General features: G+C 42.8%; 1 protein-coding gene across 6 annotated transcripts in view; it reads left to right on the top strand.

Moving 5' to 3' along the window:
* LOC138166582 (caspase-6-like) overlaps nucleotides 1-26,835 on the top strand; it is a 61,103-nt gene that overhangs the window by 21,151 nt on the left and 13,117 nt on the right. For 2 of the 6 annotated variants that reach the window (XM_069095068.1, XM_069095078.1), the window contains exons 4-7: nucleotides 18,015-18,060; nucleotides 19,746-19,892; nucleotides 22,274-22,350; nucleotides 25,816-25,991. In XM_069095068.1, the coding sequence (XP_068951169.1) occupies nucleotides 18,015-18,060; nucleotides 19,746-19,892; nucleotides 22,274-22,350; nucleotides 25,816-25,991 (446 nt within the window). Of the gene's footprint in view, nucleotides 1-8,707; nucleotides 8,865-12,865; nucleotides 12,923-18,014; nucleotides 18,061-19,745; nucleotides 19,893-22,273; nucleotides 22,351-25,815; nucleotides 25,992-26,835 lie in introns of those variants that run through there. The other 4 variants (XM_069095074.1, XM_069095080.1, XM_069095082.1 and 1 more) reach the window with 4 other exon arrangements.

The raw sequence follows: 26,835 nt of genomic DNA, 5'->3' as shown, positions 1-26,835 counted from the left end.
GTGTCAGAGGCAGGGAGCCTGTCAAATCCAGCTCCTCTTGCCCTTCGTTTTCAAGATATTTTAAATTTAATAATTTTCTCTAGTATCTAAAATCAAATTTTAAAAAGTGAAAATGACTTATCTTTTTGGAGTTAATATCCTTTTCATTAAGAGATAATTTGAACTTTTAAAGTCATATTTACAGTTGTAAAGTGTCTTTTCACACAACCCTATGAGTATTGATATGTTCATTTCATAGACGGATATGCTGAGGTGTAGAGAGGCTATCACACCCACAAATCATACAACAGTGGAGCCAGGTCCTTTGGGTCACAGTGGGATGGTAATCCATCTTTTTAAAATTTATGTACTTTTGTGTGTTGTTCCATGATAATACTGGGACGTAAGACAAGATTGGGTTGGGGAACCTTGAGGCCACATGTAGCCTTCTAGGTCCTCAGGTATAGCCCTTTGACTGAATCCAAACTTCAGAACAAATCCCCTTAATAAAAGGATTTGTTCTGTAAAACTTGGACTCAGTCAAAAGGCCACACCCAAGGACCTAGAAGCCACATGTGGCCTTGAGGCCTTAGGTTCCCCAAGCCTAGACTAGACCGGTTCACATCTTTGGTGAAGGTGGTGTGAAAACACAAATAGAAATGGGGGCCAGATTCCTAGTGGCCATGTGTTGACTTAGAAAACCACATATTAATATTTCTTTTATATTTTTATAATTTATTTAGAAAATATTTCCTTACTACATTTGCATCTGGTTTGGACCAAGTTCCAGAATGAAGGTGTGGGTGGAACCATGGGTTGCACTTTTGGTTACCTCTATTCTGTAATTACAGGCTTTTTTTTTTTTCCAAGGACCCCAGTTGGAGGGGTTCTTAACTTTTTTTGTGTTATGGACCCTTTTGTCGGTGTGGCAAAACCTATGGACTGCTTGCTGTAATAGGAATGGAATTTAAAGATCCCCCTGTATTGGCTTGGTTTTTGGTTTGATTGTGTTAAAACCCAGAGTTTGTGAATCCCACTTGTGGGATGGACTTGTTGATGTGAAAATAGAGGGCTGAACTGGGAGGAGCTGGTGACGTAAATTTAGAGAGACACAAGAAAAGAGAGAGGCAGAAGAACTTTTTGGAAGCAGCATCTTGGAGGCAGAGAGAGACTGAGAGGATTGCTGAAGGCCACTTTGAATTGCCCAGGACTTTTGAGAGCTGCCCCCGGAGCTGCCAAGGACTGAGGAGACATGGCTGTTTTACTGGTACTTTGTCTGTCTGTTTTGATGTTGTTTTGCCAGATTTGTCCACTGGTGAAAGACAGTCCTGTTGTTGCAGAGGTTTTGGAACCCTGCTGTTGGTTTAGGAGCCCTGAAGAAGGATTTTCTTGTTGTATGTTCACAGAAATCCTGGAAGGGGGTTTTGTTAATGTTTTCAGGGGTCCTAGGACTGTTCTGCAGAAAGAGAATGAATTAATGAAGACACTGCCAATGTATCTTGTGGCCTTGCTAAGCTTTGTCTCCCCAAGAACAAAGATTGCTGAGAACTTGCCTGTGTCAAGATGAAGAAGAGACCTCTATTTGGGTATTAAATGCTGTGCTTTAGCTTGTTGTAACTCTGGGGTAGATTCAATTGTGATCCAAGGGGGAGGAGCTTTTGACCTTCTTGTGTTCTGTGATTGAACAAATGAGTGTACTTTACTTATGATTGGAAACTAATCTCCATTTGAGAAGAGGGGCTTTGTGATGGACTAAATGAATGTAATGTCCAGGGGTGGGGTAGTATTTGATTAAATCACACTTGGTAAATGCTGTATTTTGAATGATGCTATATGTTGATTCTCTCTGTTCTTAATTTGTCACTGAATAAAATGGAGAGCACCTATGCTGGTATTCTGAACCTTGGGAAGTTGCCTTTGCTTGGCATTGAATCATGTTATGGCATAGGAAATCAGTTATATTGAAATAGTTATCAAAATGCTCAGGAAAAACATTCACAGGTTCATAGCCCCCATGCGAAGAACCCCTGAATATATACCTTCCAGATAAGTTCACTTAAACACCAAAAAGGGAGCATTTTTATACACACAGCAAAATACACAAAAAAGAAGATTCTCTATGAACCATCTCAGTTAATACCATTTATACTTTTTAAAAGTCCATAACAAATTCTACACATTACTTTCAATACTGCCCTTGTCTATACTTCTTAACTTCCTTTTATTTTCATGGATTTAGAAATTGAGTGGGCATCTAGTTGGCACAGTGGATGGAATGGAGGGCCTGGAGTCAGGAAAACTCATCTTCCTGAATTCACTTCTGGCCTCAGACTAGCTGTGTGACCCTGGGCAAGTAGCTTAACCCTGTTTCAGAGTTTCCTCATCTGTTAAATGAGCTGGAAAGAGGATTCTTGGAAGATGACAGTGTAGGTCAGAAAACTTGACTTTCCAGATTTCCTCCATAAAAAAGGAGAAGCTAGAGAAGCAGCAGCGAACAAAAATCAGGATAAGCAGTTGTTCTCCTGAGCTAAGCAGAGAAGCTCCCCCATCCAGGGAAGACCCAGCCTTCAGGCGGAACTGGACAAGCCCTGGGGGGCAGCCTTGGCAGGCTGAGTAGGAGGAGACTGAAGGACCGTCCACTTAAGGGAAGATTGGACATAACAGCATCCGGGAGAAATACAGGGCAAACATGAGAGACCAACTATAAGGGACTCACTAAGGTCAAATTGTTTACTTCTTATATGTGAACATATCGGTTTTATGACTGTCATTCGGGTAGTTTGAAAAAATAAACTTGGGCCGAGCTGAGTATGATGGGGTGATTCTAAAAATAAAATTATCTGGACAGATGAGGAGTAACCATCTTATACAAATAAGGCATAAAAGGGAAAATTGACCTAGTGGGGGGAGGGTAGGTAGTGCTGGAACCATAATTTCACTGGGAATGGCTTAAAGAGGGGAACAACATATATATAAAAGTTTTCTAAATTTAGAGAGAAATAAAAGAGCAAAGGGTTGGGGGAAAGGATAAGGAAGGGACTCTTACCGGTGTGAGTGGGTAGGTAAGGAATAGGAGGGCAAGGTAGCTGATAAAAGTAAAGCAGAGGAGTGAGGAGGGATAGGAATAGGGTGAGGAAGAATAGGAAGGAGGAAAATACAGAAGTAATTATAGCTTAGAATGTTAATGAGGTGAATTTACCCATAAAATGGAAACTGATTAAAAATTTGAATTCAGCAGTATGTTTAGGAGATGCTATAAAAATGAGATACGCACACAAAGATAAAATAAAGGCCAGGAGTAGGATTTATTTTTAAAAAGAAAGCAGAGTAGTCATCATGATCTCAGACAAAGTTAAAGCTAAAATAGATTTAATCAAAAGAGAAAAATAGGGAAACTACACTATGTCAGCAATGTTATTCAATATTGTTTTAAACCATTTAAAATAACTAGACAGTATAAAGTACCTGAGAGTATACCTGCCAGACACAGAAACTATATGAACATAAACATAAAAGCCTTTTTATACAAATAAAGTTAGATCTAAATAATTGGAGTAATATTTATTGTTCATGGGTAGGTAAAGCCAATATAAAAAATGACAGTTTTACTTGGCCAATCTGTTTAATGCCATCCCAATAAATTATCTGAGAAAAAATAATAAAGGTCATTTGGAAGAACAAAAGGTCAGGAAATTCAAAGAAACCAGGGAGAAAAAGATGTAAAAGAAGCAGATTCAGTAGTATCAAACCCTAAACCATATTACAAGGTGAGAGCATTGTTGAAGTGTAAAATGGATAATTTTGATTAAATTAAAATTTTCTTGTCTAAATAAAACAAAAATAGGAGTGCAGAAATTTGAAAAAGCTTTCATAGACAATCTCTCAAATAGGGTATAATTGGGTTGGAATCTTGCTGTGGTGTAAGAAATGATGAGCTGGTTGATTTAGACGAGCATGGAAAGGCTTGGACTTATGAAGGAAGGAAGGTGCTATCCACTTACAAGTGGAAATAAGTAGAGTACAATCTTACTCTTATCAATATAGGTATGAGCATATATTTGTAGATGTGTATGTTTATAGAGGCTAACATATATACATGCTTAATTGTAGCCTTCTTTAGGACGGGGAGGGGGAAAAGGAGAGGGGAAAAAAAAAGTAATAAGTTCTCTGCACCAAAGAGAACAAAAGAAAACCTACAAGGAAGCAAAGACAAGTTGGGCAGTTTTGAAAACTGTAGTATTTATTATATAGGCTATCTTTAAATGGATATTTATTATTTTATATTGAATCCTCTCTTATGTTCTGCCACGTACATAGCATAATTTTCTTTTTTCATTTTCCATTTAAGTTTTAAATAAATTACCTCCCAACCCCTAAATAAGCCTTATATGAATTGTTTTCTTGGGTCTAATCACTTCACTCTGCATCAATTCATACTACCAAGAATTTTCTGAAATCATCCCTTTTGTCCTAAGGCAGAAGCAGCAACACAGATAGTTTATTTATTTATGTATGTATTTATTTTTACTGGCCGTTTAAAGCTCATTTCTGTACTGCACTTCCCTAACAACCACTTCTTCCTAAGGTGAAGAAGCCCTTTTGTCCCTGATGCAGCCTACAGAGCACAGTTACTGGCCTTTTGGCCAAAGCAGCTTGACCCAGGTGCTCACCAGCCTAACAGCCTCTAGTCAGTAATATCTTTTTTTCCTCTGCTGGAAGAACTTTCAAGGACACGGCCAGGTCAGCTGTGCAGTGTGCTAACAGGAAGGGCTGACTTATTCTCTGAGTGTCCCTTCACGGGCGCCCTAGATGCCAGGCCATCACTATTCCTGCTGTTTTTCTGACACTCCTCTGTTGATTGGGAGTCAGACTCAGGGAGTTTTAGGGGCAGAAGTGTTCTTCGAGGTCACTTTGTTCAAGGATTCTTAGAAGTGAACTGTAAGGCTGTACACACATATAAACGTGGTAATAAATGTTTAGTGGCTGATTGCCCAGTCAGTCAAATAGCTTGTATGTCTCAGAGGCAGGACTTGAACCTAGATCTCTCTGAACTCAAGGTGGCACTGGCTATTTATGTTCATTAACTTTTAATAAAATCAATTCTATACTATTTGGTTGAAATGATTGAAAATTTCAAATAAAATGCATTTTAGGATTTTCTTCGGATTTTATTTATCCAGGTGTTACTTATGTAAAATTGAAAGTTGATTTTAATTCCCTTTTAAAGATTTATTCAAGCTGGCACTTTCCCAGGACTAGTCAGACCAAATTCCTTAACCCTGAAGCTTCACCTTTCACCTACATAGCAGAGAAACTTGCTTAACCGTCAAACTTTGGGGTCTACCCTTGGTAACCTCACCCACCATTCAAATTCAGTTGATTCCATCAAAGCCAGACCTGAGGTGCTGGGGGGGGAGGGGGGGGGCCCATGCCTCCCACCTCTTCTGACTAATTGTGTCTGGTAAGGATTACTCCCACCTCTCTCTGAGGAAGAGGGAGGAGCTGAGGAAACTACTGTTACGGGAATGGGAATTTAAGATCTTCCCTGCCTCTAGGCCCTTTGATAGGCTTAAGTGCACCTGGAGCCTGAGGCTTGGTTTTCAGGAATGTCCTCACAGTGATTGGGCAGTGGGTCTAGAGGGTTGTGACATTCTCTGAGCCAAGACCAGGCTATATATACCCTGATGTGAGACTTTGTTTAGGGGCTCACTTTGAGAAGAATTGTGTGATTTGACCAGAGGAAACTCTGGGCAGTCGTTGACACATTCATTTGACACATGATGAAACTGAGGCAAACAGTTAAATAATTTGCCCACAAGTCACACAGCTAGTAAGGTCAAATTTTAACTTAGAACCTCCATATTCAGCACTCTGTCCACTGCCCCGCCAATATGCCTCTAATTTATTAGTTATTGATAACCTAACTGATAAATTGATTGTGCTCAGAACCTTATCTCAGTTTACCTTAATTTTCTATCCTAAATACTTGTCTTCAAGTTACTTTTCTAAACTATTGATATGGAAAAATATGCTGATAGGGCAAAACCAAACCTCCTTTGATGTAATTTCTTATTTCCCTTCAAGATCTCTTATGTTCCTGGGGCAGCTAGGTGGCACAGTGAATAGAGCACCAGCCCTGGAGTCAGGAGGACCTGAGTTCAAATGCAACCTCAGACACTTGACACACTAGCTGTGTGACCTTGGGCAAATCACTTAACCCCAACTGCCCTGCCTTCCCCCCTCCAAAAAAAAGCAAAATGATCTCTATGTTCCAAACAAATTGGACTCCCTGTTCTCAATATGCCTGTTGTTCATTCAGTCATGTCCAACTCTTAGTGAACCTGTTTGGGGTTTTCTTGGCAGAGATACTGTAGTTCCTTCTCCAGTTCATTTTACAGATGAGGAAACTGAGGCAAACAGGGTTAAGTGACTTGCCCAGGGTCACACTGCTACTAAGTGTCTGAGGCTGGATTTGAGCTCAGGAAGGGGAGTGAGCCTTCTTGACTCCATCCCCAGTGCTCCACCCATTGCACCACCCTTGCTGCGCCTCTCAGTACTCCCTCTCCTTCCTGTTTGTTGGATTAAGGGGCTTGTTATGCTTAGAGAACACTGCCTCCCTCCCTTATAGAAGCCTGGCTTTGATATCATCTTCTTGCCAAAACCTTCCCTTGTTAGTCCAGTTCACGCTCTCTCCCTCCTCGGTTTATGAAATGCTTGTTTCTGTTGGTGTTTTAGCTCTGCTCCATGAAGACAGAACTTTTTATTTGGCCTAGTATCCCCAGCCAGGAAGACTTGAGTTCAAATCCAACCTCAAAGGCTTAGTAGCAAGTCACTTAATCCTGTCTCTGCCTTAGTTTCCTTAACTGCCGAATGAGAATAATAGCACTGATCTCACAGGGTTGTTGTATGAATCAAATGAGATCATATTTGTAAAGTGCTTAGCACCTTGGCTTTGCACATAGTTGGTTGCTTAATAAAAGCTTGTTTGTGTCCTAATTAATGTTTAATACCTGAAATTTGGAATTTTTGTTGTTATTTTTTGTTATAGTCAATCTAATCTGAATGGTCTTGAAGGTTGTCTCTATACTAAAAGGAAAGTCTTAGAAACTGAAATTACCCTCCACTAAATACTTATGAAGTTATTTTAAGCCATTTTGGTATATTTTCAAACCCGTGGGTGAAATAAAAACACCCTTCAAATACAAATGAGCCCTAATGGCCACCTTAGTTCTTATTCTAAGACAAAGTTTTTTTCTCTGCCACTTCAAACTATTCAACTTGAAACCAGACAAACTCTGCATCTGTTTTGTCGAGCAAAAATATCTGGAGACAAGTTGTGCCTGAAGGTTAGCCCCTGATCTGACTGATTGACAAAGGAACTTCATTTTTCAGATGACACCTCCTGCCACAGAAAAGCTGAAGTCAGCTTGACTGGAGAGGAGGAGGGAGTAAGGGTTAGCAGGGTTCGGAATGGCCTAATAAAACACCCAGACTGGGGGGACTCCAGTGTGGTTATGCTAAAGCCCTGGGTCCCTCGTTCTCCATGAATTAGTGTTTATGGGAAACTCCTGTGACTCCATTTTCTTAGGGATCAAAGACAAAATGTATCCCCCTTGCCCCTTCAATCAGTCAGTCAATAAACATTTATTCAGGCTGGCCATGTTCAAATATCAAACATAGGCTTGCCAAAAACCCTATTTTATGGAGAACTCACATAGGGCAAGCTCACATGGTGGTCAGAAAAAACTATACAAGGATATTCTCAAGGTCTCTTTGGAATTGGTTGTGTGACATGGGAGACACTGGCACAGGACCGCTCACCATGGTGTGCCCACATCAGAGAAGGGGCTGTGCTCTGTGGGCAAAGCAGGATTGAGACAGCTCAAAGGAAACGCCAGATGCACAAATTTAGAGAATTCACCCCAGATGTTCACATGGACTACTTGTGCCTTCATGTGACCTTCCGAGTTCTATGGGTCTGATCAGCCACAGCGGGACACACTGTAACTTGACTAGCATTAGTGAAGTCATTTTGGTTCTCCTAGAAAAGCCCCACTACTGGGGAAGTAAAAGACAGACCCTGCCCTTAAGGAGCTTACAATCTAAAGGGGGAGACAAATGCAAACAAATATAAACAAAGCTAGCTAAATACTGGATAAAGAGGAAATAATTCACTGAGGGTAGGCGCTGAATTAAGAGGGCTCGGGAAAGGCTTTCTGCGGAAGGTGGGATTGGAGTTGGGACATAAAGGCAGCTAGGGAGGTCTCTAGTTGCAAAGGAGGGGGAGCATTCTAGGTATGGGGGCAGCTGGAGACAGTGTCTGGAAGCGAGAAACGGAGAGCCGTGTCTGTGAGGCAGCCAGGAGACCAAGTGTGTCTCTGGATAACAGGCAGAAGACTTGGTGTGCAGTAAAGGGATCAGAACTACGGGGATTGACACTTGATAGACCCAAGGGGCGGGCTGGGACAAATAATAAGCAGAGGCTTATTACGGCATCATTTAACAAACAGGGAAACTGAGGCACCCGAGGCTGGGACGGCCAGAAGGGAGAAATGCCTGGGGCGGGATCAGAACTCGAGTGGCGCAGCTAGCGCAGGCTCCACGTGTGTCAGACCTCCCTGCGCCCAGAACTGCTCTCTCCATGGGGACGGGGCGGGCTCCAGCGCGCAGTGGCGGGGTGGGAGGGAAGGAGGGATAAGGGGAGGAGAGACTGGGGGGAGGAAGGGGAAGAGGAAGAAAAGGGGGAGGAGGAAGCAGAGGAGACGCGGAGGAAGAGGCGGGGGCTGCAAACAGCAGCCAGGAAGAGACGGAGCCCCAGGGAGCGAGCCCCCGAGCCTGCACCATGAACGTCCCAGACTCCCGCGGCGGGGACTTCTCGGCCCCAGGTGGGAGAGGAGGGGCGCCCCGGACCAGACCCTCCCTTGCTACTTCTTCACCCCACGTTCCTTCTCTTTCCCTTTTTTTCCCCCTCTTTGCCTTTCTTCTCTCCTCCCCACTTTCCTCCCCCCATTTGGAGTGGGAGAACTTGGCTTCCAGCTCCAGCCTGCTCTTCCTCTCAGCCCGTTGCCCCCAGCTGTGAGCCTTGGTTCCTAACGGGTAGACCGCGGGGCTTGGGTCGGGTGGTGTGTTCGGGGCCTTTCCTGCCCCGCTGCTCTCCAGCCGCCGCTCTGGGAAAATTCGCCTTCTTTGGATCGGTTTATACCTTTGTTTTTTTAATGTTCCCTTCTCTGCCCGGGAGGAGCTGCTTTCACAGGGCTCGCTTCCTTCTCTTCTTATTCCTGGACTCGTGCACACATAATAAAGCCTTACCGATTAAGAGAGAAGCCCTTTCTTGAGTGACAACGTGGATTGCCGGAGTCTTCTGATCTGGCTCAGGCGCTTCCTTACTAGCTGGGTGCTTCAGTGCCCTCATCTGTAAAATGGGGATGATTCTACCCCCTCTTCCCCCAGCGTCGTGGTAAGGGTCAAATGGGATCGAAAACCCGTGCCGGGTGCTCCGAAAACCTTAAAGCACCGTATCCGTGGAAGCAATTCTTAATCATCGTGCTTGTGGGGGGTTTACTTTTCGCTCCCGAAAATGAAAATACAGCTAAAGGTTCCTTGGGGACAGCAGGGAGAAGCTCGTCTCTTCCACTTTCCCTTGGGGTTAGATGTCAGGGCGACTGTTGCTGGGGTACGGAGTAACCCAGAGTGCCCTTGCCCTCCACCTCCCCTTCACATTAATTCCCGAGGGGTCCCTCCCTCCCCCACCAAAAGCGCAGCAAAGGGGAGAAGGTGCTCCGGTGTTCAGACCCTTAGGTGTCTGAACTTGTTTGGAAACAATAACCGGCTGTTCGGAGGAAATGCCGGGACAGCCCTTTGGCTTTGTTCGTTGTGGGTGCCTAGCTATTGGCTCCGAACTGAATTCATTTAATCCTTCGGAATGATTGGCTCCCATTATTTGAGAGAGTGTGCTTGGGCCCAACACTGTTCACCAGATCGATTACTGACCCAAAGCTTTTAAAAAACTAAAACCCCCCAAAACCCTTCAACTGTGGGCTGGGAGGCAATGAGATGAAAACTTCAAGGTTTCTTCTAGAGTACTTTTTGTGTCTTGCCCCCCATGCCCAATGATGCTTCTTAGAGCAAACCAAGGCTTGCCCCAGAGCCAGGGTGGGGATGCAGAGCTATTGTTGATGCTCTCACCTGTGTGATAAAGGCTCATAGTCAATGCCAGAATTCATTTTGGTTCTGCTGGGGTTTGGGCTCTGGGAACCCCCTTGAATCTTCCCACACCATGCCTGAGGCCATAAGCCTTTCATTATCTCTAGGCCCAAATCTTTGTTACTCATAACCTAGTCTAGCCCTTCATTGTCCAACTACTTCCCACCCTTGATCCTATCAAAATATCTATGCCCAAATCTGTTACCCTTAAACTAGCCTAGCCTAGCCCTCCACTGTCTGTCTGTCCTCTCCTGGTAGCCTTCAAGCTATTTCCCACCCTTAATCCCATTCCTAGAGTGTGACCTCAGTCCCCAAGATCCTGCTTAGATGACTCAAGACCTCCCCAAACCCCTCCTCTAGGCTACACCTATATCCCTTCCTCAGTCTTTCAGTATATCCAGTGCAGGCACCAAGATTGAATCTAGCTCAGACTCAGTCTGTGTCAGATTGTTCTGGCCGTCTTGTAAGTGTCACGAATACTTAGGCTACTTTAGGAGTCTACCCATTATGGCTAATCTTTTTTTGTTTTTGGAGGGGCAATTGGGGTTAAGTGACTTGCCCAAGGTCACACAGCTAGTGTCAAGTGTCTGAGGTCTGATTTGAACTCAGGTCCTCCTGACTCCCGGGCCAGTGCTCTAGTCACTGTGCCACCTAGCTGCCCCACAAATCTTTAATAAACTTTGTTTTACTTTGGCTGAGAGAAGGCTTGAATCATTCTTTCTGCAAGACCCAGTGTATTGGTATTTTGGGGTCTCAGGCACCCCTAAACCCCACACCTCAAACGTTCCTCAAACATTCATTAAGCCCTTCACTGTTCTAGGTGCCAGGGCTACAAAGACAAAGAACTGACTTAGTCCCTGTGCTGGAATATCCCATAAGGGAGATGTGATATTTAAGTAGTTAAATATTTCAATTAGGCATCTTTTTGTTTTACCTGCTTTGTGTCAGCTAAAGTCGTGGTGGAGGTCCGAAGGGAGCAGAGTGGGATTCCCCACCCCCCACAATGCCCTGACTAGGGTGAGGGCTTTGCAGAGAGCAGCGCAGCAGACTCTCTTCCCCCTTCCTCCAGTCCATTGGCCTGCCACCTTTACTTACGGCCACCCCCTCTTGCTGCCTCCTGGGTTTCTCCAGGGAGTTGGGAAGGTCAGTGATCTGCATCTTTGATCAGCTGGAGAGAGCTTATTTACTAGTCCAAACTGGAGGTTTCCCAGGATGACTAGCCATTCAGGATGCAGCATTCTATAGTGGAGTGGCCCAAGTCACACCTTTCATGAAGGTTTCTTAGCCAAGACAGGATCCTAGCCCTTCATGTAGCCCGGGACCCATCCCACCTAGCTCCCTCCCTTAATAGCCTTACCAGCAGCTTGGATCCAGGGGCCTTTATGTTTTGGGATTCGGGATTTCTCCCCAGTTCTGCCCCTTTCACCTCACTCCCCCTTAATTTGCTCCAGGTGTTAGAATTTTTGAGCTTAGGGACAGGGACTAGTTTTCTCAATCATTAAGCATTTGTTAGGTGGTTTTCTATATCCGGAGCAGAGTGATCCAAAAGGCTAGCAGTTCTGAAAAAAAGTCACCTAGGAACAGTGGTTCTTCAGTAATTCAGCACATGTTTATTAAGCACTGACTGTGTGCAAACACTCTGGAAGCAATGACCAAAGTCCTGCCTTCCAGTAGTTGACATTCTACTGTACAGGGTGCACCAGTTACCAAGCTAAGTGAAAGTTAGGGATGGAGGAGGGAGAGGGTTCTAACTGATAGGGGAGAAGCAAGAGGTTTTGCTAAGCATGTGGCCCCTGACCTGAGCCTTGAAGGGCACATGAGACTTCTGAAAGGGTGAGAGGAGGAGGGAAGACACGCTAGGTGAGGGGCCTGGCTTCTTTCCGTGGGAGTGGTCTGTAGACTCAACACCAAGTCCAAGATGGCACAAGACTGGGAGAGACTTTGAAAGCCTGGCGAGGGATTTGTGTTTTATCTCAGAAGCAATAGAATGCCATAGAGGGTTTCTGACCAAAGGACCGACAGGAGCAGCACTTATAAATGCTTGTTGTCTTGGCTTTTTAGGGCTCTCTTGCTCCTAAAAGTATAATTGTAGTTACTGAGTGTTGAATTCCCTCAGTAGAACATAAGGGAATGAACTGTTGTGTGTTTTGGCGTTGTATTTTTGTTGTTCAGTTTTCTGTTATGTCTGACTCTTTGTGACCCATTTGGGGTTTTCTTGGCAAAGATACTGGAGTGGTTTGTCATTTCCTTCTCCAACTCATTTTGCAGATGGGGAAACTGAGGCACGCAGGGTTAAGTGACTTGCCCAGGTCACACAGCTAGTAAATATCTGAGGCTGGATTTGAACTCGTGTCTTCTGACTCCAGGCCTACTCTCTCCATTGCACTGCTGAGCTGCTCTCTTGGCTTTGTCCATAATAATGGCTCTTTCGTTGAGCCGAATTGACCAGTTCTTTAGGAAGATTATTTTGGCAGCTGGAAGCCTGGAATGATCTCCCTCTTCACCTGCCCCCCTCAAAAAGACCCTGTACTGTTCTCTTCTGCATGTTCTCTTTCCTGATCCCTGTAATTACTGGTGTCCATCCTCCCAAACGACCTTGTGTCAAATTACTTTGTATGTGTTTGTATCTATTCACTTCATATTTGTGGTGTACGCTTTTTGTACTTGCTGTCTCCCCAAGTAGAGTGCAAGCTCTTGGGAGTAAAGATTGTGGATACAAGTACTATGTCCCCGGCACATAGTAAGTACTCTCTTAATAAATGAGAAAAGAGTCCAGGAGATTCATTAAGAATGCCTGAATAGCCTTGTGAGTTAGGAGAGGCGAAACACAAGGGAGAGGTGTGGGAGTGGAACTGGCAGGATGGATGGGAAGGGAAGGGAAGGAGGAAATAAGCATTTATATGGTGCCTGCTGTACGCCAGGAACTATGCTCATTTCATTCTCACAACAACCTTGTGAGGTAGGTGCTGTTATTAGCCCCTTTTTACAGTTGAGGAAACTGAGGCAAAGAGATTTTTTTTTTTAAGTGACTTGCCCAGGGTCGGTGAGTGTCCAAGGTTGGATTTGACCTCAGGTCTTCCTAACTCTAGGCCCAACGCTCTACTTTTGGGAGTAGCTGATTGTAACATGGACTAAGGCAGAGTAAAGAGTCAAGGATGAACCCAAAGTTATGAGTCTAGGTGACTGGGAGGATAGTGCTTCCCTCAACAGAAATAAGTAAGTTAGCCTGGTGTGGTGGCCTGTAGGTCTCCCACTTCTGGTGGGCTTAAAGGTTGGCAGATCTCTTTGAGTGTGGCCATGCTCTGCGCCCATCAGGTGTCCTCACTAAGGTTAGCATCAGTATTGTGAGCCCCCAGGAGCACAGGGCCTTCAGGTTGCCCAAGGAGGGGTGAACTGGCCCAGGTCAGAAGAAGGGGGAGTGTTAAAATGCCAGTCAGTAGTGGCATCTGGCTTGTGGGTAGCCTTCCAGCTTGGGTGAGATGGGGAAATCCTGGTCTTAAGAAAAAAACAAGGAGGGAAATTTTGCTCCTGGGTGGGCAGGGATCTAACTTTATTAAACTTAGTGGGCACAACAAATATTTGTTAAATGAATGAGTAAAGCCTGTCTGGTTAGGTAAGAAGGGCTTGGTACTTTATCAGTTCTTATTAATTCATTTAATATGTTCAGCAGGGGGCAAAGGTATGGCCAGAAATCTAAAGTGAAACTGACTTAGGCTCAAAGGGTAGGGGGGCACATTAGATAGTACTGGAAAGGGACCAACAGAAAAAGATAAGAAGGTCAGAGATCCAAAACACCCAAACCAGGGATAGTATATTTGTTAAGATTAAAATGGAGACTGAATTACCTGGGCTAGAGGGTTTCTTTTCTCCAACAAAAAAATTCATTCTATCTGTATCAGCAAAGTAATGCTAGAATGAGTTAATCATCCTGGGGATGTGGGGGTGGGGTTACCCCTTTCTATAGAATTGGACCTTACTGTGGTGCTTATTTAAAGGGAATTCTACTTGTCCTAGCTGGAAGGTTGTCCAGTTGTTTAATCTATTTCTATATAAAGATAGTTATTGCTGTAACAATTAGGTATTTAAATTTTTTTTTTTAAACCTCTCATGGAGCACTGGCTCTGGAGTCAGGAGGACCTGAGTTCAAATCGGGCCTTAGACACTTGACACTAGCTGTGTGACCTTGGGCAAGTCACTTAAATTGCCGTACCTTCCCACCTCCAAAAAGGAAAAAAAAAACCCAAACCAAAACAAAAAAACCCTCTCAATGGGGCAGCTAGGTGGGGCTCAGTGAATAGAGCACTGGCTCTGGAGTATGGAGGACCTGACCTTGGGCAAGTCACTTAGCCCCAGTTGCTTTGCCTTTCCCTCTCCAAAAAAACCCAAAAAATAACAAAAAAAGCTCTCATTGTTTGGGAGAGTAAAGTTTACTCATTGTAAAGATTGTTAGGAATCAATGCTCTAAAAAAAGGCAACAAGGTGATGGGGCTACTTGTGGATTTTAGGTGGGATTTGAAGGGAACCTTGGAAGGCAGGAGGCAGAGATGGGCAGGGGCCTCCAGGTGTGGAGGACAGACAGGGAAAATACATGGAGTCAGGAGATGTACTGTCTTGTATGAGGAGCAGCAAAGAGTCCAGTGTCACCCACCGTATGGAAGAGTAGGTGGAGGGGGGGAGTAAGACGTAAGAAGATTGGAAATGAAGGAAGTTTGGCTTTAAGAGCCAAAAAGTATTTTCATCAGTTTGGTAACTGAGTGAAGGATGGATTGGAGAGGGAAGAAATTCAAGGCAAGGAGATCAACCAGCATAATTAGATGTGAGATAATGAAGACCTATACCAGTGTGCGGGCAGTGTCTGAGAAGACATGTGTGTGTGTCTGTCTGTGTATCTATGTATCTACAACACATATACATACATACACATCTATATCTACATATACGCTCATATGTGCATATATATATATGAGGTGTCATGAAGGTGAAAATGATGGGACTTTGACAGCTGATTGTCTGTGAGGGGTAAAAGAGGGAAGTCTGGAAGAGGGTCTGGGAGGAAAAGACAATGAGTTTAGTTGTCAATGATCAGCACTTGGAGCGAGTCCAGGAAGTTGTTGTTCAGTCCTGTCTGACCCTTCCTTCCTGACCCCATGATACTTGGCAGAGGCACTAGAGTGGCGGGCCATTTCCTTCTCCAGCCCATTTGACAGATAAGAAACTGAGGCAAAGGGTCACACAGCTAATAAGTGTCTGAGGCCAGGTTTGAACTCACAAAGATGAGTCTTCCTGACTCCAGGTCCAGTACTCCATCCACCCAGCCATCTAGCTGCCCCTAGGAGCCTTACAGAGTAGTCTGATTGATGTTGGGTAACAGCCATGGCTTGTTGGAAGGGAGATCATAGGATCATAGATCAATGCTGTGTAGTGGTTACTTAAACTCATGATCTTTTCTTCCCAAACCCTCCCCTCTTCTTAACTTTACATTTTCTGATGATGGGCCCAGTGGCCCAGGGTCACAACCGAGGCGTCACACCCAATGCCTCACTTTCTTTCACCCCTCATGTCCAGTCACTTGTCAAGGCCTATTAGCATCAAGAGGGCCATTCAATCTAACCTCCTCATCTGAGAGTTGAGGAAACAAGGGGCCCAGAGGGATTGTCTTGCCCAGGGTTGCTCATGTCATAAATGACTGAAATGCAGTTCAAACTCAGTCCCATGCTTTCTCCATGTACCCACACTGCCTCTCAAGGTAGAGAAAGCATAGAGGGCTGAAGGGGGCCAGGTTGAGGCAAGGAGTTAGTGAGGACTCTTGTAGGGTCTACACTGGGAAATGGACTCTTATGGTGATCGAACTTAGTAAATATGAATTCTGTAAGTCAAGGACTGACGGTATCTGAGAGACAAAGATTCCATCTCAACAAAACAAATGCAACTGGCAAGATTACTTATTTTTATTTTTAAATTCTGGACTTAAACACCAAAAAGAAAGCATTTCCACATACACAGCAGAATGCAGTAAGAGGATAGTGTATAGAACTGAGACTCTCCATTTCATATCACTTGCATTAAAAAATACAATAAATTCCACACATTCATATTTTCCACGCATACATACATTTCATATATAATATGAAACATTAAAAAATGTTTCACTCTCCCCCTTCTGCCATTTTGTACTTCGTTATTCCAGTCCCTGTCCTCCAACCTTCCCTAAATTGTAAAGAAAAAAAATTTGCTACAGATAAGCCTAGTTAAGGAAAACAAATGGGCCTCTTTCTGCACCTCATTATGAGAGTTTTTGAACCTGTGGTTACTATAGTCCTTCAGGTGCCCCATTGCACCCCCGAGAAGGTGAATGGTAAAGAGAGTGAGCATCCTATCTGGGTCTTCCCAGTCTCTATCACTTATAGGCAGGTTTTCTTTCTTTTTTTTTTAAGAGATATTAGAGATCCTTGCTTAGCACCAACCCCCCCCCCAAACAAACCCCCCAGATGTGAATTTTCTGTAAGGTGCTGTTTCCCTGCCTTATGAGGGGAAAAAAAAGCACTGTCATCTGCAGCATGGTGTAAATACAAAGACCACCACCATTAGCTATCTGACTTCAAATCTCAGCTTTGCCATTTATCATAGGTATGACCTTGGGGAATTCAGCTCACTTTTGGGGAACACATTTCTTCATCTGTTAATGGAGGGGATTGATCTTCTCGAGTCCCTGATACCTATGAATCTAAAAGTCTACTAATTCTTAGCTGCAGGACTCTAAGTAAACCACATCATCCCCCTAGATTTTGGTTCCTTTGTCTGTAAAATGGATGTCGCCATACTTGTATCACCTACCTTACAGGGTGATTGGGAGTCTTAGGTGAGATAAATACAAGGTTGTGCCAAAGTTCATGCAGTTGATATTAATAGCTTAATGTTAAGCTATCAATTCAATAATGATAATGTGGTACTTTGTAACTATATGTAAGTGCAAGCTGTTATTCTATACTACAGACACACACATACATACATACATACGTACATACATAATTACTTCCACACACATTTGAACCAGACCTGTGATTTCAGTGATATAGGAATTCCTGGTGAAAAAATTCTCTATGCCAATGCAACTTGACTCCTGCTCTGTAACCTAAGATCATAAAGAATTGCTTTTTGGTGGGCACTAAAGGGAAGGGAAGAGAATATGGATTTATTATTGTGCTAAGCACCTTAAATATTTCATTTGAGCCTCGCAACTACCTTTTGAGGTAGGTACTATTATTATCTTCATTTTACAGTTAAGAAACTGAGGCAGGCGGAGGGTAAGTGATTTGCCCAGGGTGACACAGTCAGGGAGTATTTTGAGGCTGGATTTGAACTCAAGTCTTCTTGACTCTATGCCTAGCACTCTGTCCACTGTGCCACCTAATTGCCTCTGATGACTGGCAGTCTATAGAGTTGGTTGCGGGCAGTGAGTGGTTTGCCCATTGTCACACCCAGCATGTCAACAAATGTGGGACTTCTCAAATTGGAAATCATCTTCTCATCTATCTCGTATCTCCTGAAGAGAACAACTTGCCTTTTTAAAAAACTTTTATCATTCTATAATTAAAACACACAAATGAGCCAACCATCCCTCCCTAAGGTAAAGGGTTAATACAATGCAAATGGTTTGTGAGTCAAACAAGACTTTCCAAAGCTGGACGTTTGCAAGATGCACCAAACCAGAAGACTCGAGTTTTTTACTTAAAGGTCGATTTTGAAGAAGACAAGCCTTTTGTAGCTGTGGGGGAGAGGACATTTAACACCTCCTGGTGTGTTTCCATCTCAAAAACTCTTTTTGTTTTTAGCAGATGCTGGACAAAATGTGACAGAAACAGATGCCTTAATTAAAAGGTAATAGGTCTTTCTCTAATAAAGACTCTTGACTGGTGCTAATAGCTGAATGAGGGGAGGGTGAGAGCAAAGCATTGAGAGCTGACCAAGTAGAACCAGGTTTTATTAAGTGGGTGAATTGTGTAAGGGGTAAGTGATCATACTGCTGACCCCCTGAGAGTAAGTGCACTCTGTAAACTGAAGGTGTTCATAGTGTTATTATATCCCACATCAGACATTTTAACCTCTTTCCTCTTCAATTACGCATCTGTAAAAGGTGATGATTGGACTCAGGTTAGTTTTTCCGTCTGCCACTAGAACAGCTGGTTCACAGCTGATACAAACATCATCATCATCACTGGACCACAGATCAAAGAATTGGAAGGGCCCTAAGACCACCCATCACTTTTTACAGATGAGTAACTGAAGGGGTTGACCTAGCCAGCCTCTGACACCCACCTGCCCCAAACTCCGTTCCTCTCATGATAAGCAATCTGATAAAGGTTATACACATATAATCATGTAAAATATCTCCATAGTAGTCATTTTCTCTTTTTTTTTTAAGCTTTCCTTATTTTTTTTTTTTGCCTTTTTTGGGAGGGCAATTGGGGTTAAGTGACTTGCCCAAGGTCACATGGCTATTTTTGTGTGTGTGTGTTAAGTGTCTGAGGCCGGATCCAAATCCAGGTCGTCCTGGCTCCAGGGCCGGTGCTCTATTCACTGTGCCACCTCACCACCCCTTATAGTTGTCATTTTCTGCAAGGAAACCCTAACAAGGAAGAAAGTATGAATTAGTCTGTACACAGACAGCATCAGTTCTTTCTTTGGAAGCAGATGGCATTTTTCATCATGAGTCCTTTGGAACTGTCTTGGATTGGATTGCCAAGAAGAGCTAAGTCAGTCACAGTTCTTTATTGTACAGTATTTCTATTATTGTGTATAAATCGTCTGTTCCATTCACTTTGCATAAGTTCCTGTAAGAATTTCCAGGTTTTTCTGAAATCACCCTGTTTATTATTTCTTATAGCACAATAATATTCCATTACAATCATTTACCACAACTTGTTTAGCTATTCCCCAATTGATGGGCATCCCTTCAGTTCCCAATTCTTGGCCACCACAAAAAAGAGCTGCTATAAATATTTTTGTACTTGGGGGTTCTTTTCCCTTTTTTATGATCTCTTTGGGATACAGACCTAGGGGAGTATTATAGGATCAAAGGGTATGCACAGTTTGTTTGCCCTTTGGGCATAGTTCCAAATTCTTCTCTAGAACTGGTTGGATCTGTTCAGAACTCCACCAACAGTACATTAGTATCCCATTGGAAAATCAAATTATTTTGAAATAGTTGTTAGTATTTTTTTTTTTAAGTTTAGGACCCCAAGTTAAAGTTTACTTCTCTAAAATTATAGGTTGGAGAGAAGGGGCTGACCTACGTTGGTAGAAAGGGTATTTCCTTAAACTGGAGTTTCCCTTTAACAAGGAATTTACAGGTCCATTCCCTGTCCCTGTACTCTGCATGTGCTGTCTACCCTGATAAGAGTATAAGCTACTTCAGGACAGGGACTATTTTTTTTTGTTTGTTTCCCCAACATCTCGCCGGGTCCTAGGTACATAGGGTACTTAATCATGTTTATTGATTAACTGATATTACTTGGTAGAAGTACCTGAGGAAGTTGACTCATTCTTTGACTTTTCATGAACAGTGAATTACTTGACCCAGCAGAAAGGTACAAAATGGACCACAAGAGGAGAGGGATTGCTTTGATCTTCAATCACGAGCGGTTCTACTGGCACTTGACTTTGCCAGAAAGGCGTGGGACCAGGGCTGACAGAAATAACCTTGTACTAAGGTAGTGCACACTTCGTATCTTATCATCTGTCTGAAGCTAGTTGTCCTGTTGGAATGAATGTCTTTATAAAATTTGTAAGTGGTAATCAGAGAATGAGTCCAGAGAGAAGATGGGTGGTTTTGGTGAATAAAGATCTAAGAATCGTAGATTTCAAGGTGGAAGAGACCTTAGGGTCATTTAATCTAACCCCTTCAATATTACAGTTAAGGAAACTGAGACATGGAAACTCACTGATTTGTCCAAGATCACCCAGTAAATGGCAGAGACAGGATTTGAACCTGGGCCTCTGAAGTAAGCTTCAGAGTCCTTTTCCATAGAAAAGGGCCCCCTATTCAGAAATAGGCTGGAAACATTTTCTTTCATAAAAATATAATTGTTTTATTTATTTAATTTCATTTTTTTTTAAAGCAATTGGGGTTAAGTAACTTGCTCAAGGTTACACGGCCAGTTATTTCTGGGTGTGGTGCTGGGTATCTGAGCCCGGATTTGATCCAGGTCATCCCGACACTGGAGCCTGTGCTCTTACTCGCTGAGCCACCTGGCCGCCTCTAAGCAATTGGGGTTAAGTAACTTGCTCAAGGTTACACGGCCAGGTGTTTCTGGGTGGGTGCTAAGTGTCTGAGCTTGGGATTCGATCTCCAGGTCTTCTCAACACTGGAGCCGGTGCTCTTACTCGCTGTGCTACCCCTGGCCGCCCCATTTAATTTCATTTTTAAAAGAGGTCATTATTAGCCTCAGTTTGGAAAAAAAATTCCTTAAGCATCTTTAGGCCCTTTAGTAAGTGATAGGTTGGCTTCAGAGTGATAAATTTTTCAACCAAAGCAACTCTTAAGACCATCTAGATAAATAGAAGGGAGAGGGGTCAAGATCAATGTCAGTTGAGGGGGAGTACTTCTACCATCCAAATGACAGGTTTTTGAAATATTACTTATTATTTATCAGTTGCTTGTTTTTACAGCATTGATGTTAGTCTGAATTGTTTTCCTGGTTCTTCCTACTCTGCTTTTCATCATTTCATTCAATCTTTCCAGGTTTCTCTGAAACTGGCCTTTTCATCATTTCTTATAGCACAATGATATTCTATTGCATTCATATGCCATAATTATTCAGCCATTCCCCAATGGCTTAGCACCCCCTTATCTTCCAGTTCTTTGCCACCATAAAAAGAGTTGCTATCAACATTTTTGTATATAGACGACCTTTTCCCCTTCCTTTGATCGGCTTGGGGTTTCAGGCTTCATAGTGCTATCTCTGGGACAAAAAGGATACCCAGTTTAGTAACTTTGTGAGCATAGTTCCAGATTACTTTCCAAAATGATGGCGACCATCTCACACTTTAATATTCATATATTAATGTGAATAATTTCTTGTCAGCTTGATAAGTCTGATGGGCATGAGCTTTAATTTGCATCATTAACATTTTCTCCATCATTTTCTTAAGTCTAGATGGGCAGGCATGGGGAACCTGCAACCTAAGTTCTTAAGATTTATTCTGTGAAGTTTGGATTCAGTCAAAGGCTGCACTTGAGGATCTAGAGGGCCTCAAGGCCACAGGTCCCCCTACTCCCCTCCCAGTTAGATTAACCAAGTCCATTAAGACAGGACTCAGACACCATTTTCTGTGGGAGACCTTTGCTACTTAGCTTTATTGTTAGTACCTTCCCCTCTCTAATGTCACCTTGAGTCTAGTTCCTGTGCATTTTAGGTATACTGCTGTGTGTACATGTGGTCTTCCCCCAGTAGAACATAAACTCCCTGAGGGCAGGGGCCATTTGCTTTTTTAATCTTTGCATCCTCAGTCTTTGGCCCATAGCAGGTGCTAAATAAACATTTGTTGATTGATGGAGGCGTGTGATGGGAATATTCCCTATATCAGGTAGACTAGTTTGGCAATTTCTTTCTATATAATATAGTTATATATGTGGGTATATATATATATGTGTGTCTGTATAGTCATACTATATATATGTGTGTGTGTGTGTGTGTATAGTATAAGTATGCATAATATATTGTGTATAGTATAATTATTATATATAATCATATAATATATGTACATTGTATAAATATACAGTATATCTATACATTGTATAAGTATGTATAATATATGTATATATTGTGTATAGTTATTTATGTATATAATCATATAAATATATTTGTACACATTACTAATATAGCATGTTGAGTGGACCCTAGATCAGACCTGGGGCCAGTGTATCCCAAGCCAAAAGGCAGAATTGGGCAGGATCACATTAGAGAGCAGTGGAGTGAGGATGAAACAAGCCAGAATTGAGGCTGGAAAAGTTGGAGCCTGAATGTGGAGGACCTGGAAGGTGTTTGGGTTCCTTTGGCAAGTCTTAACATTTCCTTTGCTCTGTCCCCAGGCTTTCAAATCTGGGGTTTGAAGTGAATTGCTATGATGATCTTAAGGCTGAAGAGCTGCTAAAGACCATTCATACCGGTATGTGGCTTCTCTGTTATATAACTATGAAGCAGCCCCCTTGGGAGTCCAACCCAGGGGTGTGCTAATAGATGTTTAATGACTAGATCTCTGTGGGAAAAAAAGTATGTAAGTTATACTTTCAAATCTAATCTGCATCACTAATGTTTCTCCATTACTTTCTTAAGTCTAGACAGTCAACAAGACAGTAAGGCAAACCCTGATTTGTAGCATTTGGCCAATTTCCAACATATAAATGCCCACACTGAAAATTTAACAATCGGCTCTTGTGAGCACACCCTTGCTCGAACCCTATCTGGAAAGAGCTGCTGCAAAGATAGAGGGTGAAACATGGAATGTGTAGAAGTGTCAGAACTTGGGAGGTTTGAAGGGAAGGGGGAGAAGGCTTTCATTGGTTGCCTTCAGATACTCCCAAAGTTCTAGTATCATCAGAGCCACAGTCAATCCACTGGTGCCCATTGCAGCCTTTGCACACCTTTGCCAATGGTCCTCATCAGTCACTGTGGCCAGAAAATGCCAGCATCTGGTGGCAAACCTTCTGTGGACGAAACTGCTCTGAGCTGGGCAACAGACAGTGTCTTTCCCCAGACCCACATTTGAAGCTCCCAACTAAGTAATGCCTTCCTGAGCCTGAACTCTGCTGGCTCAGGGAACCGTGGGGCACTTTCCTGTCCTGATAAAAGGCCAGGACACTCATTAATAGAGTTTTCTTTGGATTGACTTTGTTAAAATCATAGTGATGTCGGGGGATGGGGGTAGAATCATAGACTCATAGATCTTTATAGCTGGAAAGAACCTTAGAGGCAGCTAGATAGCTTGGTGGATAAAGCCCTGGGCCTGGAGTCAGGAAGAGCCGAGTGTGAATCCTGCCTCAGACATTTACTAGCTTTGTAACTCCGGGCAAGTCACTTAACCGGTGTCTGCCTTGGTTTTCTCCATTGTAAAATGGAGATAATAATGGCACCCACCTCCAAGGGTGGTCATGATGATCAAATGAGATCCTTGTAAAGTACTTAGCACAGGGCCACGCATATCATAGTAAGTACATAATAAATACTTGTTTCTTCCTTTCCTTTTCATTCCTTCCTCCCAGCCATCCTTTCTTTCCTTCCATTTGTAAAGTGTTTAGCATAGAACCTGACACATAGTAGGCATATTAAAAATACTTGTTTCTTTCTTTCTTTTCTTCCCTTCCTCCCTACCCTCCCTCTCTTCCTTCCTTTTTCTTTCCCTTTCCCTTCTTTCTCTTCCTTTCCTTCTTCCTTTCTTAGTTCCTTCTCCTTCCCCTTCTCCTTTCCCTGATTTCCTTTCCTTTTCCTTCCTCCCTCTCTTCATTCCTTTCTTCCTTTCTCCTTTCCTTCTCCTTCCTCTTCCCCTTTCTTTTTTCCTTCCCCTCCTTTCCTTCCCTTCTCCTTTCCCTTTCTCTTTCCCTTCCCTTCTCCTTTTCCTTTCCCTTTCCCTTTCTTTTTCTTTTTCCTTTTCCTTTCCTGTCCTAGCCCTTCATTTTCTAGCTAAGAAATGAAGACCCAGAGAGTTTAAGTGGCTTTAACCCAGTACCTCATAGCTAGTAAGTGCCTGAAGCAGGATTTGAAACCCTAGGTTTACTGACTGCCCAGTCCTGGGCTCATGGTATAGAACTGTGGTATCTTTTGGTGGCTGTCGGCCAGAATGGGGCCCCTGGCAGAATAGCCCTCAGTTTGTTCCTGAGGGCTTTCAGCATAAATGCTAGGTATCTAAAGTGTTTAGAGCTAAGAGTTCTTGGCTAGGGAATCTGATAGAAAAAGGATTTAAAGACATAAAACCACTGACTCCAAAAACCCTACACAGGAAGATTCCATTTCAGTGATTAACTGTAATCAGTGAGGAGACTTGCTTATGAATAGCCTAAATAGCTCATTTTGAAACCTAAACATGTTCTCGTTTTTTATTTCTAGGAGGGTCAGAGAAAAGCATAGTCATCACTGTTATATAAATTTTATAAATCTCACCTCTTAACCTGTGCTTCTCTAGGCTATATTTAGAAATAGTGATTAAAACTGAAAGGTATCTTAGAGGCCACCTGATCCCGCTGCCTGACTTTACAGTTGAGGGAGCTGAGATCAGAGAGGTTGGGTCATCTGCCCGAGGTCACACAAGTTTGTCAGCAGCAGGGCTGGAGCTAGAACGCTGGTCCCTTTCCTCCAAACCCTTTTGTCTTCACCACACTCCACAGTTTGGTTTTTCTTAATTGGTCTGTTCCTTGATCCTTAAATCATCATTTTGATTTAACCTCTTCCCTTTCAAGTTTTGTGCCTGTTTGTTCCCCCATCCATCTTTCTTGTATGAACTCCACGAGAAGTCTTGTTGGTTCTCGAGGCATCGGTCAAAGGGTGGCTTTTGTAACAGACGTCCAACTCTAAAGAGTATTATATAAAGTCTTCTTTCCAGGCCCTTCCCCTAAGTAACTCCCTGCTGGTGGTGGTGTCCAAATGGCTGAAATCATATGGTGGTGACCCCTCTCCCATTTCACATCTACAGAATATCAGCTATACCTTCTTTAAAGAAAAGTCAATGAACTAAGGAAAAAGCTCGATAACAGGACTCCACTCAAATCCTGTTTGTCATCAGACAATGGCATAAATCATTCTTGTTGACTAAAATCTGAAATAAATGGAACTGACTAGAGTGAGATAAAACGGTGTTTCACTTCCTACTTCTATAACCTCAGCTAAGTCATTTAACACCCCCCACCCCAGTTTCTTCATCTGTAAAATGAGAGGATTGGATTAGAAATCCACTGAAGGCCCTTCCAGCTCTAGACACATGATCCTATGATTTCTATGTTTAGGATACTTTTTAAAATTAAATTTTTTCAGTTACACATTCATGTTCTTTTCCATCTTCCTTGAACCCCAGGCCCACACTACAAAAAGAAAAAATAAATAAAAGGAAACCCAAAGCAATTTCCCACATTGGCCATGTCCAGTGATGTATGTCTTGTTCTACATTTTGAGTCCCTCACCTGTTGGGAGGTGGGGCACATACTACTATCATTGGTCCTCTGGAACCTTGGTTGGTCATTATGTTGATTGGCATTGGTCGTTCTTATATTTCAGTATAATAGTGTAAATTCTGTCCCTTTTGCTCTGCATTGGTTTATACAAGCTTTCCAGAGTCCTCTGAAGTTATCCCTTTCATCACTTCTTAGGGGGACCATAACATTCCGGCAATAGTATTTCATTGCATTTATATTCCATATCTGTTCAGTCATTCCTCAATTAGTGGGCCTTCATGATGTTTGTCATTATAATGACAGATTCTAAGGTAAGCCTGTATTTTTGCATTTCACTAAGCTGGATAATTTTTTCACCCTCCTCCCACTTTATTCCAAATTCTTGAGAGTTGACCACCATTTTCACCTGTAGGATTGTTGATAGATGCTTTGTTTTCCCTCCCGTCTTAGTTCTCACTGATCACTCCTTGCAGTGTCCACCTCTAGCCATATGGATGCTGACTGCTTCCTGTGCGTGTTCCTGACTCATGGTGAAGGGAATCACATCTATGCCTATGATGCCAAAATTGATATTCAGAAGCTGACTGCCCTCTTTAAAGGAGACAGATGTCAGAGCTTAGTTGGGAAGCCTAAGATATTTATCATTCAGGTAAGAGTAAGGTCTGTCATTTGGAAAAGTTCATGGTTCTGGTCATTTGTTTATGAAGGATTCATAACACCTCTTCAGGGTCATGTGCCTGTTTCTAGATTTTCTTGATTGAGTTCTCGATTTCTAAATTTCTAAAATTTCTTGGTTAGGAAGATGCCTGGTTAAACCTTAAGTCTGTCTGGAATCCTTGCCACCACCCCCATACCCTATCCTATTAAGGTTTTTTTTTTTTTTTTGCTCAATATCCTAGGCTCCCCCTCCCCCCCAAAAAAGACCTCCTTTTACCTTGTTTTCTTATCTTTTTTTTTTCTTTTTGGAGGGCAATTGGGGTTAAGTGACTTGCCCAGGGTCACATGGCTAGTTTTTTTTGGTAAGTGTCTGAGGTCAAATTTGAACTCAGGTCCTCCTGACTCTAGGGCTGGTGCTCTATTCACTGTGCCACCTAGTCACCCCATCTTTTGTTTTTACATTGCCTTCATTTCTTCATATCAATATATTCCTCCTACCCCAACCAGAAAGTCATCCCTCTATCAAATAATTTTTCTTAAAAGGAGGAATAATCAGGGTGGCCAGGTAGCACAGCAAGTAAGAGCACCAGCTCCAGGGTTGGGATGACCTGGGGATCAAATCCGGGCTCAGATACTCAGCACCACACCCAGAAATAACTGGCCGTGTAACCTTGAGCGAGTTACTGTTACTTAACCCCGATTGCTTAAAAAAAAAAAGGAGGAGGAATAATGCACTTTATTTAGCAAAACTAATATCAATCAAGTCTAAAAGTATATGGACTTATAGACCCACACCACTGCAAATAAGGAGCAGAACTTTATTCTGTTCTTTCTTC

Source organism: Petaurus breviceps, unplaced genomic scaffold, assembly GCF_028583685.1.
Source record: "Petaurus breviceps papuanus isolate PSGF00001 unplaced genomic scaffold, PetGlider_PUasm1.0 126, whole genome shotgun sequence".
Lineage (NCBI taxonomy): Eukaryota > Metazoa > Chordata > Mammalia > Diprotodontia > Petauridae > Petaurus > Petaurus breviceps.
Note: the sequence above shows the minus strand (reverse complement) of the source record. Positions and strands in the feature narration are given on the sequence as shown.